The 17,059-nt window shown below is 46.1% G+C and overlaps 1 protein-coding gene across 1 annotated transcript in view; it reads right to left on the bottom strand.

The window, feature by feature from the left end:
- Nucleotides 1–17,059, bottom strand: part of LOC135019278 (cohesin subunit SA-2-like) — a 440,449-nt gene that overhangs the window by 87,558 nt on the left and 335,832 nt on the right. Inside the window, exons 26-28 of the mRNA XM_063953088.1 lie at nt 12,327–12,466; nt 11,816–11,917; nt 10,643–10,788 (exon numbers count right to left, since the gene is read on the bottom strand). Of these exons, the coding sequence (XP_063809158.1) occupies nt 10,643–10,788; nt 11,816–11,917; nt 12,327–12,466 (388 nt within the window). The remainder of the gene's footprint in view (nt 1–10,642; nt 10,789–11,815; nt 11,918–12,326; nt 12,467–17,059) is intronic.

The raw sequence follows: 17,059 nt of genomic DNA, 5'->3' as shown, positions 1-17,059 counted from the left end.
GGTATTGGCCTTGAATAGAGAGAATCTCTTGCCGAAGAAAATCTCAAATATCATTAACTCATGCATTACCTTTTGTCAATAGGTGTAATTGTCTGTATGAGGATATTTCGAGAACAGTTAAACTATGGCCCCTGGTTAAATCAGATGATGCTCTGCATCTTTCTGATAATAATATTATGCCCTGCTATTCTAGGGGACAAAATTTAAAGGACTTGCTAGTCCGCACGGACATTACTGACCCACTTTTAGCTAGACCTCGACATTTGCTCTCTAAAAAAAGATGGGGATGTTTAAAATGTGTTTGTAATTTTCTTATTCATTGGGACAAGTTCAATCATCCCCACACGGGTAATTAGGCATCATTCGGACTGTAACAGTGTGTGTACGTGGTTTATAAATTAATCTGTCCATGTGGGCTTTCTTGTGTTGTGAAAACCCAATGTAAATTCAAAGAGAGGATGGTAGCTCACCGCTATGCGATTAGGCTTGCAATTTTAAGTGGTACAATAGAGCAACCGGTAGCCCGCCATTTTGCTGAGAAAGGACCCAGCCTAGCAAATCTAAAATATAGAATGATAGACCATGTCCCACAACCCAGACGTGGTGGGGATCATAATCTGATGATATTAAGATGCGAAACATGTTGGACCCATCAATTGGATGTTATCAGTCTGCGAGGCCTTAATGAGCACCTCTCTTTCTCCTGCTATATTTAAAGATGACTTATAAATTATTTAATAATTGTTTAAAAATTGTTGTTTGTTCTTTTAAAAAAACCTCTACTTAAAAATCTCTAGTATCTTTAGTGAATATTAATAATTACTGATCAAGGTTCACTTTAATATAGTGTATAAAAACAATCTGACAGCATTACTCTCCCTCTGTCCTCTGTTTCGTTCACAGCTCAATAGTTTACTTCTATTATGCATGGATTAACCTTAGGGTACAGTATGTGTAGTATTGTGTGTATATATATATATATATATATATATATATATACATATACATACACACACACACATACACTATACCATTTTGCTGAGATACTTTGCTCAGTTATGTGAGTGCAGTGTATATGGGCCCTCATTCCGAGTTGTTCGCTCGCAAGCGGATTTTAGCAGATTTGCTCATGCTAAGCCGCCGCCTACTGGGAGTGAATCTTAGCATCTTAAAATTGCGAACGATGTATTCGCAATATTGCGATTACACACCTCGTAGCAGTTTCTGAGTAGCTCCAGACTTACTCGGCATCTGCGATCAGTTCAGTGCTTGTCGTTCCTGGTTTGACGTCACAAACACACCCAGCGTTCGCCCAGACACTCCTCTGTTTCTCCGGCCACTCCTGCGTTTTTTCCGGAAACGGTAGCGTTTTTTCCCACACGCCCATAAAACGGCCTGTTTCCGCCCAGTAACACCCATTTCCTGTCAATCACATTACGATCGCCGTGAGTAAAATTCCTAACTACATAGCAAATTTACTTGGCGCAGTCGCAGTGCGGAATATTGCGCATGCGCATTAAGCGGAAAATCGCTGCGATGCGAAGATTTTTACCGAGCGAACAACTCTGAATGAGGGCCATGGTACAGATTTGTGCACAAATTGTTGAATGTATGCTAATGTGCTCTGAGGAACCCTGTGACATTGTTATTTTGAATATGGAATGCTTTGAAATACTGCAATGTTGTTACATATTTGATGTTTTGTGCTCTATTGATTTCTTTACAGTTTGTATCATTGTTGGTTGCTATGATGATGGTGTTTCACTGAAGTACAGTGCCGGGAGCGCGATGACGTCAATTGGTTGCACGGCCAACCGGGTCTGGAGCACCGGCTACTGGCCGCGGCGAGTGCACTGGTGGTTGCTATTTAAAGGTTTGGCGATACATTATGTTCTATGTATCCTGATGACACCACTGTCTCTCTCTCTAATATGTATATATATAAATATATATATATATATATATATATATATATACACACACACACATACATACACACTGCAGCCACTGAGCTCTACTGATCTATATGCCCTCAGAAGGATCATATGTTCTCATTGTTCCTCTAAGGGTCATTACTGGCCAGTGGTTCCTACTAGAGAGAACCCTATTGTTACCCACTAATAGGTGCAATTTGTGGCCCCATTGATCTGCTAAACGATGTTTTTCGGCTGGTGGAGTTTAGCAGTAAACATCTGTTTTAACGACCTTTGCTGCTAAAGTGAGATTTTACCCCTGTGCATTAGGATGAAATGTGTAGGGTACTAGGTGACTAGTCCCATATCGTCTATACCGGGACCTCCACCACTGAGCTCACACCCTAGGGTGGTTGGTGGTAACCTATTACATCTTTTCCCGTGTAGCGTTGGCTCTATGTAACACCTTTTTATGATGTAGGATCAAGTTTCTATATTTATATTTTATATTGAATGTCATGAATAAATTTCAGATATTCCATAATAAAAGGCCTATGGTGCCATGTTCTGGGTGTCATCTCTGGTGAAAGGGTATCTTCCAGGTCAATACTTGCCTGAGTACAGTATTCGGTGGTCCAAGCTCCATTGAACAACAGTCCCTGATTGGGGTTCTACTTATGTCCTGCTGAAATTACATTTGAGTATTTGACTTTCATCCAAATCTTGTACGGACTTATTCATGGACAATCGTAATTAAAGTCACAGCGCCCTTTGGTTTCTACATTTCTCAGCTCCCGCTAACAGGGGGTTCTAATGTGAGGTGCTGCTTCTGAAGCGCGAGAATTTTTTTTTGCAATAAACGTGTATATATATATATATATATATATATATATATACACACATATATATATATATATATATATATATATATATATATATACAGTGGGGATTGAAAGTTTGGGCACCCCAGGCAAAAAATAAGATTTTACTCACCGGTAAATCTATTTCTCGTAGTGCGTAGTGGATGCAGGGAACTCCGAAAGGACCATGGGGAATAGCGGCTCCGCAGGAGACTGGGCACAACTAAAGAAAGCTTTTAGGTCACCTGGTGTGCACTGGCTCCTCCCACTATGACCCTCCTCCAAGCCTCAGTTAGGACAGTGTGCCCGGACGAGCTGACATAATAAGGAAGGATTTTGAATCCCGGGTAAGACTCCTACCAGCCACACCAATCACACCGTATAACTCGTGATACTATACCCAGTTTAACAGTATGAAAACAACTGAGCCTCTCGACAGATGGCTCAACAATAACCCTTTAGTTAACAATAACTATGTACAAGTATTGCAGACAATCCGCACTAGGGATGGGCGCCCAGCATCCACTACGGACTTCGAGAAATAGATTTACCGGTGAGTAAAATCTTATTTTCTCTGACGTCCTAGTGGATGCTGGGAACTCCGAAAGGACCATGGGGATTATACCAAAGCTCCCAAACGGGCGGGAGAGTGCGGATGACTCTGCAGCACCGAATGAGAGAACTCAAGGTCCTCCTCAGCCAGGGTATCAAATTTGTAGAATTTTGCAAACGTGTTTGCCCCTGACCAAGTAGCAGCTCGGCAAAGTTGTAAAGCCGAGACCCCTCGGGCAGCCGCCCAAGATGAGCCCACCTTCCTTGTGGAATGGGCTTTTACTGATTTAGGATGCGGCAGTCCAGCCGCAGAATGCGCCAGCTGAATTGTGCTACAAATCCAGCGAGCAATAGTCTGCTTAGAAGCAGGAGCACCCAGTTTGTTGGGTGCATACAGGATAAATAGCGAGTCAGTCTTCCCGACTCTAGCCGTCCTGGAAACATACATTTTCAAGGCCCTGACTACGTCCAGTAACTTGGAATCCTCCAAGTCCCTAGTAGCCGCAGGCACCACAATAGGTTGGTTCAAGTGAAAAGCTGATACCACCTTAGGAAGAAACTGGGGACGAGTCCTCAATTCCGCCCTATCCATATGGAAAATCAGATAAGGGCTTTTACATGACAAAGCTGCCAATTCTGACACACGCCTGGCTGAAGCCAAGGCCAATAACATGACCACTTTCCACGTGAGATATTTTAGATCCACGGTTTTAAGTGGCTCAAACCAATGTGATTTTAAGAAACTCAACACCACGTTGAGATCCCAAGGTGCCACTGAAGGCACAAACGGGGGCTGAAATTGCAGCACTCCTTTCACAAACGTCTGAACTTCAGGTAGTGAAGCTAGTTCTTTCTGGAAGAAAATCGACAGAGCAGAGATCTGTACCTTAATGGGGCCTAATTTCAGGCCCATAGTCACTCCTGCTTGTAGGAAATGCAGAAATCGACCTAGTTGAAATTCCTCTGTTGGGGCCTTTTTGGCCTCACACCAAGCAACATATTTCCGCCATATGCGGTGATAATGCTTTGCAGTTACATCTTTCCTGGCTTTAATCAGCGTAGGAATGACTTCCTCCGGAATGCCCTTTTCCTTCAGGATCCGGCGTTCAACCGCCATGCCGTCAAACGCAGCCGCGGTAAGTCTTGGAACAGACAGGGCCCCTGCTGCAGCAGGTCCTGTCTGAGCGGCAGAGGCCATGGGTCCTCTGAGATCATCTCTTGAAGTTCCGGGTACCACGCTAGTCTTGGCCAATCCGGAACCACGAGTATTGTTCTTACTCCTCGTTTTCTTATTATTCTCAGTACCCTTGGTATGAGAGGCAGAGGAGGGAACACATAAACTGACTGGTACACCCACGGTGTCACTAGAGCGTCCACAGCTATCGCCTGAGGGTCCCTTGACCTGGCGCAATATCTCTCTAGTTTTTTGTTTAGGCGGGACGCCATCATGTCCACCTGTGGCCGTTCCCATCGATTTACAATCAGCGTGAAGACTTCTGGATGAAGTCCCCACTCTCCTGGGTGGAGGTCGTGCCTGCTGAGAAAGTCTGCTTCCCAGTTGTCCACTCCCGGAATGAACACTGCTGACAGTGCTAGTACGTGATTTTCCGCCCATCGGAGAATCCTTGTGGCTTCTGCCATTGCCATCCTGCTTCTTGTGCCGCCCTGTCGATTTACATGGGCGACTGCCGTGATGTTGTCTGACTGGGTCAGTACCGGCTGGTGTAGAAGCAGGGATTTGCCTGACTTAGGGCATTGTAAATGGCCCTTAGTTCCAGAATATTTATGTGTAGGGAAGTCTCCTGACTCGACCATAGTCCTTGGAAGTTTCTTCCCTGTGTGACTGCCCCCCAGCCTCGAAGGCTGGCATCCGTGGTCACCAGGACCCAGTCCTGTATGCCGAATCTGCGGCCCTCTAGAAGATGAGCACTCTGCAGCCACCACAGCAGAGACACCCTGGTTCTTGGTGACAGGGTTATTAGGCGATGCATCTGAAGATGCGATCCGGACCATTGGTCCAACAGGTCCCACTGAAAAATTCTGGCATGGAACCTGCCGAAAGGAATTGCTTCGTAAGAAGCCACCATCTTTCCCAGGACCCGCGTGCAGTGATGCACCGATACCTGTTTTGGTTTCAGGAGGTCTCTGACTAGAGAGGACAGCTCCTTGGCTTTCTCCTCCGGGAGAAACACTTTTTTCTGAACTGTATCCAGAATCATACCCAGGAACAGTAGACGTGTCGTCGGAACCAGCTGTGATTTTGGAATATTCAGAATCCAACCGTGCTGGTGTAGCACCTCCTGAGATAGTGCTACTCCCACCAACAACTGCTCCTTGGACCTCGCCTTTATTAGGAGATCGTCCAAGTACGGGATAATTAAAACTCCCTTTCTTCGAAGGAGTATCATCATTTCCGCCATTACCTTGGTAAACACCCTCGGTGCCGTGGAGAGTCCAAACGGCAGCGTCTGGAATTGGTAATGGCAATCCTGTACCACAAATCTGAGGTACTCCTGGTGAGGATAGTAAATGGGGACATGCAGGTAAGCAGCCTTGATGTCCAGGGATACCATGTAATCCCCCTCGTCCAGGCTTGCAATAACCGCCCTGAGCGATTCCATCTTGACCTTGAATTTTTTTATGTATGTGTTCAAGGATTTCAAATTTAAAATGGGTCTCACCGAACCGTCCGGTTTCGGTACCACAAACAGTGTGGAATAGTAACCCCGTCCTTGTTGAAGTAGGGGCACCTTGATTATCACCTGCTGGGAATACAGCTTGTGAATTGCCGCTAGCACAGCCTCCCTGTCTGAAGGAGTAATCGGCAAGGCAGATTTTAGGAACCGGTGGGGTGGAGACGCCTCGAATTCCAGTTTGTACCCTTGAGATACTATTTGCAGGATCCAGGGATCCACCTGTGAGCGAGCCCACTGATCGCTGAAATTTTTGAGGCGGCCCCCCACCGTACCTGGCTCCGCCTGTGGAGCCCCACCGTCATGCGGCGGACTTGGAAGAAGCGGGGGAGGACTTTTGCTCCTGGGAACCTGCTGTTTGTTGCAGCCTTTTTCCCCTACCTCTGCCTCTGGACAGAAAGGACCCGCCTTTTCCACGCCTGTTTTTCTGAGTCCGAAAGTACTGTACCTGATAAAACGGCGCCTTTTTAGGCTGTGAGGGAACATGGGGTAAAAATGCTGACTTCCCAGCAGTTGCTGTGGAAACTAGGTCCGAGAGACCATCCCCAAATAACTCCTCACCCTTATAAGGCAAAACTTCCATGTGCCTTTTTGAATCTGCATCCCCTGTCCACTGGCGAGTCCATAAGCCTCTCCTAGCAGAAATGGACAATGCACTTATTTTAGATGCCAGCCGGCAGATCTCCCTCTGTGCATCTCTCATGTATAAGACTGAGTCTTTTATATGCTCTATGGTTAGCAGAATAGTGTCCCTGTCTAGGGTGTCAATATTTTCTGACAGGGAATCTGACCACGCAGCGGCAGCACTGCACATCCATGCTGACGCAATAGCTGGTCTAAGTATAATGCCTGAGTGTGTATATACAGACTTTAGGATCGCCTCCTGCTTTCTATCAGCAGGTTCCTTGAGGGCGGCCGTATCCGGAGACGGTAGTGCCACCTTTTTAGACAAACGTGTGAGCGCTTTATCCACCCTAGGGGGTGTCTCCCAACATGACCTATCCTCTGGCGGGAAAGGGAACGCCATTAGTAACTTCTTAGAGATTACCAATCTTTTATCAGGGAAAGCCCACGCTTCTTCTCACACTTCATTTAATTCTTCTGATGGGGGAAAAACTACGGGTAGTTTTTTCTCCCCAAACATAATACCCTTTTTAGTGGTACCTGGGTTTATATCAGAAATTTGTAACACCTCTTTCATTGCTTCAATCATGCAACGAATGGCCTTAGTGGACATTAGACTAGACTCATCGTCGTCGACACTGGTGTCAGTATCCGTGTCGACATCCGCGTCTGCCATCTGAGGTAGCGGGCGTTTTAGAGCCCCCGATGGCCTTTGAGACGCCTGGACAGGCATGAGCTGAGAAGCCGGCTGTCCCGCATTTGGCATGTCGTCAAATTTTTTGTGTAAGGAGTCGACACGTGCACGCAATTCCTTCCATAAGTCCATCCACTCAGGTGTCTGCCCCGCAGGGGGTGACATCCCTTCTATAGGCATCTGCTCCGCCTCCACATCATTATCCTCATCAAACATGTCGACACAGCCGTACCGACACACCGCACACACACAGGGAATGCTCTAACAGAGGACAGGACCCACAAAAAGCCCTTTGGGGAGACAGAGTGAGAGTATGCCAGCACACACCAGAGCGCTATATAATGCAGGGACTAACTGAATTATGTCCCATATAGCTGCTGTTATATATACTGCGCCTAAATTTAGTGCCCCCCCTCTCTTTTTTACCCTTTTCTATAGTGTAGACTGCAGGGGAGAGCCAGGGAGCTTCCTTCCAGCGGAGCTGTGAGGGAGAAATGGCGCCAGTGTGCTGAAGGAGATAGCTCCGCCCCTTTTTCGCGGACTTTTCACCCGCTTTTTTATGGATTCTGGCAGGGGTAATTATCACATATATAGCCTCTGGGGCTATATATTGTGGTATTTTTGCCAGCCAAGGTGTTTTTATTGCTGCTCAGGGCGCCCCCCCCCCCCCCCCCCCTTTAGCGCCCTGCACCCTCAGTGACCGGAGTGTGAAGTGTGTATGAGGAGCAATGGCGCACAGCTGCAGTGCTGTGCGCTACCTTGGTGAAGACTGATGTCTTCTGCCGCCGATTTTCCGGACCTCTTCTTGCTTCTGGCTCTGTAAGGGGGACGGCGGCGCGGCTCCAGGACCGAACACCAAGGCCAGTTCCATGCGGTCGATCCCTCTGGAGCTAATGGTGTCCAGTAGCCTAAGAAGCCCAAGCTAGCTGCAAGCAGGTAGGTTCGCTTCTTCTCCTCTTAGTCCCTCGCTGCAGTGAGCCTGTTGCCAGCAGGTCTCACTGTAAAATAAAAAACCTAATTATATACTTTCTTTTTAGAAGCTCAGGAGAGCCCCTAGTGTGCATCCAACCTCGGCCGGGCACAAAATCTAACTGAGGCTTGGTGGAGGGTCATAGTGGGAGGAGCCAGTGCACACCAGGTGACCTAAAAGCTTTCTTTAGTTGTGCCCAGTCTCCTGCGGAGCCGCTATTCCCCATGGTCCTTTCGGAGTTCCCAGCATCCACTAGGACGTCAGAGAAATTCATTTTATTGTGCAAAAAGAAGCCAAGGAAAGATGGAAAAATCTCCAAAAGGCATCAAATTACAGATTCGACATTCTTATAACATGTCAAAAAAAGTTTGATTTTATTTCCATCATTTACACTTTCAAAAGAACAGAAAACAAAAAATGGCGTCTGCAAAAGTTTGGGCACCCTGCAGAGTTAATTAGCTGGACAGGCTGAACTGTTGTTTTAGACACACGTCTAGTAGCCCCCAGATTGATTTTAACGGTGAGCTGCTCCACTATAGCGTGTCGGTTGGCCCTCACGTATCTTCGAAGTAGACATTCACCTCTGCCATCAATGGCACGTGGTGTTCCGCAGTTTCCACGCCGGTTATTCGCAATGGTGCCATTTATCCATTCTCGATACACCTTCACCACAGCAGCATGCGAACACCCTTGACCTGTAAGCCTATGATCACCCCTTTTTGCTACTCGAATAAATCTCCTCTTTTACCCCTGACAGCAACGTGTGATATGTGTGCAGATGGCCTATCGCACACTTATATACCCACCAAGCCAGCGCACAACACGTGATGTACTGTCAAATGTAGGAGGTGGTCAAAATAATGTGACTCGACCATGTTGTGTATATAACACATGCTGGCTGCTGGGATCCCGGCGGTCAGGATACCGAAGCCAGAAACTCGAAAAAAATGCCGGCAGTCTTAATACCAACACATGCCCCGTATTCACCCTTGGGTGGTGGTCCACGCCTCCACCTGAGGGGAAATATAATAGTGTGGTGACCCATGGTCGCCACCGGGCTGATGCGTGGCAAGTGCAGTGAGCCCGCAAGGGAACACGCATGCCCTCACTTCCGGGATCACGTTGTCTGTCTCCTGATCGCCGGGATCCGATACCGATCCCAAGCAATCTGCTCACAGCCCTTAATGACAATGAAACTACTATAGACAGCTTTCTGAACTATGCATGGGGAGACTAAGGAATGCTATGCGGTCATTATTCAGCCTATGTATGGCCTATTTCATAAAGGAGCCTGAACTTGACAAGCAACATTGGGGGTCATTCCGACCCGTTCGCACGCAGCTGTTCATCGCTGCGTTGCGAATGGGTCGGAAATGCGCATGCGCGGTGGATGCATTGCGCAAGCGCTTCGTTGCCTGGTGACGGCGCCGCCAGCGGAAACAGTGATCGCAGCGGCAATCGCAAGAAGACTGACAGGCGGGAGGCATTCTGGGCAGTCAACTCACCGTTTTCCAGGCGTGGTGAGGTGAACGCAGGCGTGCCCAGGCCTTTGGAGGGCGGATGTCTGACGTCAAATCCGGGACCTTCGTCGCTGGACCCGTCACACAGGGTAAGTAAGTCTGGCCCTGGTCTTGTGTTGCAGGAAACTTTGTTAGCATAGCAGGGCTGCACTAGCGATCGCAGCCCTGCTATGCTAAAATACACTCCCCCGTAGGCGGCGTCAAGTTGATCGCACGAGCAGCAAAAATTTGCTACGTGCGATCAACTCGGAATGACCCCCATTGTAACTTAATTAAAGTCAAGTTGTGAGAAAATTGAGGTACTGTACCTGGAGAAAATCCCAGATGCACAAAGATCATACAAAAGCCACATAGATAGCACACTGGTTTTAACGCATATACATATATATTATCTAATACATGCAATAGAAATTATATACAGTAATATTTTCTGCAGAGCACTGGAAAGATTAGAAAACAGATAATCTGCACAACATAAACTGTTAAGTTCTGGAAAGTAAAGCTGGGACAGTCAGCTATTTGTCTGCCTGTTGGCGTTTCTCTCAGTGGGTTTCATGTTGAATTCAAACACACTTTTAAACGAATATTACTGTGCATACCCTATCTAGTAATGCTTCTCGTTTTATTTTCCTACAAATGTAGTTCTAATACACAAGCTTTGTAGCCATAAGTGTGCTGCCTAATGCAGAATTCCATAGCCTAAATAGGAATGAAATCATTTTATACAAAGCTTAGCCTAATACTGATCTGATTGTTGTGCAGTGTAATGTATAAATAGAACAGAGAATGTCAGAGAGAAACCTTCACGCCACATACTTGTGCATCATAGCTATAGATTCTCTGCATTTCACATGGTCCATGCCAAACGTTAGGGAAAAGCGACGAGCCAACTCCTTCATGTTAGTGAATGACGAGTAGGACTGGGTGGCACTGTCATGTGCTTCTCTGTGCTCCACAAACAGCTGCAGACACATCACCATGCCAGATAAAAGAAAGCAAAGCTGTAACGGCTCATGTCTTTTTAAGGAACAAGGACATTCAGTTTTGTTAATTTGCATTCATTTTCAGCTGTCTCCGAGTGACCTTCCTTACTGGTGTCAAGGGGTACCTCTCTAATAACAAGACCAGCGACGTGATAAGTCATGCTTTCAGTTATGTGGCTAGATCAGCTAGGAAACATGCAGTGCTGTCACAAATTGCAGCATGTTAGCTTAAGCACACGATACTGCCAGCTTGTATGATCTCTTAAAAGGCTTCTGACTAATAAAATTAGAATGCAAGCTATTTGATGTATTTATTTGTACAGTAAGTGGCATTAATATATAAATGTCATTAACTTGAAGTCTAAGGTACAGGTGCATCCTACACGTACACCTAGCCTCAATACTCCATGCTGCGCGAGATGCAGAGACTCAGTGCGCCACCAGTTCCCTTGAAACTCGGCTTGCGCGGAGTCTTTCTTGTCTGAAAATGCATCTTAGCTGCAAGTGGACATGAAAACCCGCTTCACGGGACTGCAGTGATTAATTAGATATGCGACACTTGTATATCTGTGTGCGACTGAATCTGTACACAAACCGCAACGGAATCTGGCTGCTGCATCATAGCACTTTGTATACAGACTCAGTAGCGCACATCAAATTAAGTAGTGCAGTCTCAGGTAGCAGTTTGTTGCATCAGTTTGCGACTACGGCACATTTTCTGTCAGAAAAGACTCAGTGCAAGAGAGTTGCATGGGACTTGGCACCGAGAAGGGCTTTTTTCGCACTGCAGCAACAGTGTATGAGGAGGACACATACTTCTCATTTGTGTCATTTTCGCTAAACAAGTCACAATGTCAAGGTTATAATACTAGATATAAATGTTTGTGTGAGACTGAAGCAGGGAGCGTTACATACGTGGCAAGCAGAGAAAAACATGATCATGAAAACGGGTCATGTGTTGAGCCTGTTGGATATCGTGTCATGTATGCAGCTGTCAGTTTCTTACCTGTTTCAAACACAGCACCAAAGTTTTTGCACTCTCTATCCTGTTGTTCTGTCTTGTTCTACTTAAGGTTTCCTTAATTATATCCCCAAAGTCATTGTAGGTCTATAATGATCAACAACAAAAAAAAGTGTTTGCTGGATTGTACTGTCCATTTGTTCTGTACATTCTGTATCCATGCCAGGCTAACATTAGCTAATCAAATAATGAAAGTTATTATTATTATTATTCGCTTTCATTCAATGTTTTTATTGGAATTGATAGGGAATGTATTGGGATTGGGCAAATCACACAACATTTCTTCTATGACTTTGCTATATGCTGTTCTATTCTGTGTAATTTCAACAAGTTGTCTATATATCGGACACATGAACAATGGAATGCTCTGCTGTTTTGTGCAGTTTATAGCTATAAAAGGATGCAATACTGAGATTTTGCACACATTTACGATCCAACACTGGTACATTTAGCCTAGACAGAAATATAAAAAACAACTGTGTATCTAGTAATTTACCTTCATATACTGCTTGTAAATCTCAGTTACTGCAGACATTTCCACTACACTGGAAGCTATCAGCTTGCAATAAACTGCTAGCAACATCCTTCTCCTGTGTAAAACGTCCAGCATCACTTCCTCATCTTTCTCGGCTATTGCTGTATATACATAATAACAATATATGATCATTAGCTTCTAAACAAACAGAAATGTGTCACTCTCAATAGCTGCCCAGTAAACAGGACACTACAGTGGAACATTCAGCATTTGGTGATAATGGGTCTGTGTGTGTACAGCTGCTGGCGAAGGGCTCTGTCATGACCTTTTTACCTCTGGTCACACCATCATACACTGGTACAAAAACAGGCGTGTGGAACTGTGTAGAGAGGGACAAACACTACAAATGTAAAAGACTATTATTGTGATGCTACTCTCTAGCTTTATCATAATCTACTGTAGTATATAAACCAGGATGAAGGAAAGGAGGTTGTCTGGGGATTGCACATGAAATTACACTAAAACTAATTATTCTCTTTAATACTAGTAATACATTTTGACCGAAAACAGTGAAACAGTAAAAATACATATACACGGAAAGCTTCTGTAAAAACATGTGAAATAGTGTGATTAACTAGTTAACTGACAAATATTTTTTCCAGCAACCACTCAGAAATTATTGTATTTTTTTATGCTTTCATTAGGTTAAAAACATTTATTTAAAGTATGTCCAATGCAATTTCCTTTAAATAATAATAATAAAAATAAAAAAAGTACAAATATTGTAACTCTGTGCAGACACTGACAGCGGGCGGAGGGTTAGGTCAGAATTTCAGTGTGCACGTAGTCAAACACCATTAGTGCCTTATGTCTATTATTTAGCTGCAGATTAATTGTCCTGCTTGTAATCCCCAAACAGATGTATTATACACATCTACTAGGTGTTACTAATTACACATAAATTATAGGGTGCAGGTAAAAGCCGGAATACATTTATATCATAAATCTTTTGTAGTTATTTGTATAGTCTATTTCTCCTAGCACCATTTGTGTTGGAAATAGCAGACCCTCCAACATGACCCGCCCCACTAGGTACAAAATGCTCTGTTCCTGGACTTCCCTCTTAGGGGCCCTACACACTCGGCGATGCGCCGCCGAGGTGCCCGACGGCCGATACGGCCGACGAGCAACCCGGCGGCGGGGGGGGCAGTGACGGGGGGAGTGAAGTTTCTTCACTCCCCCCGTCACCCGGCTGCATTGAAGTGCAGGCAAATATGGACGAGATCGTCCATATTGGCCTGCATGCACAGCCGACGGGAGATCAGCGATGAACGAGCGCGGGGCCGCGCATCGTTCATCGCTGGAGTCTCCACACTGAAAGATATGAACGAGTTCTCGTTCATTTATGAACGAGATCGTTCATATCTTTCAGAATATCGGCATGTGTGTAGGGCCTATTAATTTATGATTTCCATCACCTGTGTTGAACTAAATGATAAGAAAGCTGTTTCTTCACAGGTGATGGCAATAATAAATTAAGAGGGAAGTCCAGAAACAGAGCATTTTGTACCTAGTGGGGCGGGTCATGTTGGAGGGTATGAAATAGATACACCGTTTGTATAAAATGTATTTAAAAAAGTATCACTTAGGAGCTGTAGATAAATACATACATCTATTTGGTTAATATAAACAATAGAATCTACTTGAGCAAAAGTCCGTCCTGCTCTTCTCTGATCTAGGTGGACATTCCGAGTTGTTCGCTCGCAAGCTGCTTTTAGCAGCTTTGCACACGCTAAGCCGCCGCCTACTGGGAGTGAATCTTAGCATAGTAAAATTGCGAACGAAAGATTAGCAGAATTGCGAATAGAAATTTCTAAGCAGTTTCTGAGTAGCTCCAGACTTACTCGGCATCTGCGATCAGTTCAGTCAGTTTCGTTCCTGGTTTGACGTCACAAACACTCCCAGCGTTCGCCCAGACACTCCCCCGTTTCTTCAGACCCTAACGCGTTTTTCCCAGAAACAGCAGCGTTTTTTCACACACACCCATAAAACGGTCAGTTTCCGCCCAGAAACACCCACTTCCTGTCAATCACATTACAATAACCAGAACGAAGAAAAAATAAGAATTTACTTACCGATAATTCTATTTCTCGTAGTCCGTAGTGGATGCTGGGGACTCCGTCAGGACCATGGGGATTAGCGGCTCCGCAGGAGACAGAGCACAAAAGTAAAAGCTTTAGGATCAGGTGGTGTGCACTGGTTCCTCCCCCTATGACCCTCCTCCAAGCCTCAGTTAGGATACTGTGCCCGGACGAGCGTACACAATAAGGAAGGATTTTGAATCCCGGGTAAGACTCACACCAGCCACACCAATCACACTGTACAACCTGTGATCTGAAACCAGTTAACAGCATGATAACAGCGGAGCCTCTGAAAAGATGGCTCACAACAATAATAACCCGATTTTTGTAACAATAACTATGTACAAGTATTGCAGACAATCCGCACTTGGGATGGGCGCCCAGCATCCACTACGGACTACGAGAAATAGAATTATCGGTAAGTAAATTCTTATTTTCTCTGACGTCCTAAGTGGATGCTGGGGACTCCGTCAGGACCATGGGGATTATACCAAAGCTCCCAAACGGGCGGGAGAGTGCGGATGACTCTGCAGCACCGAATGAGAGAACTCCCGGTCCTCCTCAGTCAGGGTGTGCCCCTGACCAAGTAGCTGCTCGGCAAAGTTGTAAAGCCGAGACCCCTCGGGCAGCCGCCCAAGATGAGCCCACCTTCCTTGTGGAATGGGCATTTACATATTTTGGCTGTGGCAGGCCTGCCACAGCATGTGCAAGCTGAATTGTACTACACATCCAACTAGCAATCGTCTGCTTAGAATCAAGAGCACCCAGTTTATTGGGTGCATACAGGATAACAGCAAGTCAGTTTTCCTGACTCCAGCCGTCCTGGAAACCTATATTTTCAGGGCCTTGACAACATCTAGCAACTTGGAGTCCTCCAAGTCCCTAGTAGCCGCAGGTACCACAATAAGCGCAGCTCTGCCCTGTCCGAATGGACAATCAGATATGGGCTTTTGTGAGACAAAGCCGCCAATTCTGACACTCGCCTGGCCGAGGCCAGGGCCAACAGCATGGTCACTTTCCATGTGAGATATTTCAAATCCACAGATTTGAGCGGTTTAAACCAATGTGATTTGAGGAATCCCAGAACTACGTTGAGATCCCACAGTGCCACTGGAGGCACAAAAGGGGGTTGTATATCTTGGAACAGACATGGTACTTGCTGAAGCAAGTCCCTTCTTAGCGGCAGAGGCCATGAGTCCTCTGTGAGCATCTCTTGAAGTTCCAGGAACCAAGCTGGTTCAGGTGAAACACTGACACCACCTTAGGGAGAAACTGGGGACGAGTCTGCAGTACTCCCTTGACAAACTTCTGGACTTCAGGAACTGAAGCCAATTCTTTCTGGAAGAAAATCGACAGGGCCGAAATTTGAACCTTAATGGACCCCAATTTGAGGCCCATAGACACTCCTGTTTGCAGGAAATGCAGGAATCGACCGAGTTGAAATTTCTTCGTGGGGCCTTCCTGGCCTCACACCACGCAACATATTTTCGCCACATGTGGTGATAATGTTGTGCGGTCACCTCCTTCCTGGCTTTGACCAGGGTAGGAATGACCTCTTCCGGAATGCCTTTTTCCCTTAGGATCCGGCGTTCAACCGCCATGCCGTCAAACGCAGCCGCGGTAAGTCCTTCTTGGCCAATCCGGAGCCACGAGTATAGTTCTTACTCCTCTACGTCTTATAATTCTCAGTACCTTGGGTATGAGAAGCAGAGGAGGGAACACATACACTGACTGGTACACCCACGGTGTTACCAGAGCGTCCACAGCTATTGCCTGAGGGTCTCTTGACCTGGCGCAATACCTGTCCAGTTTTTTGTTCAGGCGGGACGCCATCATGTCCACCTTTGGTCTTTCCCAATGGTTCACAATCATGTGGAAGACTTCCCGATGAAATCCCCACTCTCCCGGGCGTCGGAATGAACACTGCTGACAGTGCTATCACCTGATTTTCCGCCCAGCGAAGAATCCTTGCAGTTTCTGCTATTGCCCTTCTGCTTCTTGTGCCGCCCTGTCTGTTTACGTGGGCGACTGCCGTGATGTTGTCCCACTGGATCAATACCGGCTGACCTTGAAGCAGAGGTCTTGCTAAGCTTAGAGCATTGTAACTTGCCCTTAGCTCCAGTATATTTATGTGGAGAGAATTCTCCAGACTTGATCACACTCCCTGGAAATTTTTTCCCTGTGTGACTGCTCCCCAGCCTCTCAGGCTGGCATCCCTGGTCACCAGGACCCTTCCTGAATGCCGAATCTGCGGCCCATTAGTAGATGAGTACTTTGCAGCCACCGCAGAAGAAACACCCTTGTCCTTGGAGACAGGGTTATCCGCTGATGCATCTGAAGATGCGATCCGGACCATTTTTCCAGCAGATCCCACTGAAAAGTTCTTGCGTGAAAACTGCCGAATGGAATCGCTTCGTAAGAAGCCACCATTTTTCCCAGGACCCTTGTGCAATGATGCACTGACACTTTTCCTGGTTTTAGGAGGTTCCTGACTAGCTCGGATAACTCCCTGGCTTTCTTCTCCGGGAGAAACACCCTTTTCTGGACTGTGTCCAGAATCATCCCTAGGAACAGCCGATGTGTCGTCGGAAACAACTGCGGTTTTGGAATATT

This window comes from Pseudophryne corroboree, chromosome 2, assembly GCF_028390025.1.
Source record: "Pseudophryne corroboree isolate aPseCor3 chromosome 2, aPseCor3.hap2, whole genome shotgun sequence".
NCBI lineage: Eukaryota > Metazoa > Chordata > Amphibia > Anura > Myobatrachidae > Pseudophryne > Pseudophryne corroboree.
This window is presented reverse-complemented; position numbering and strand designations above follow the sequence as displayed.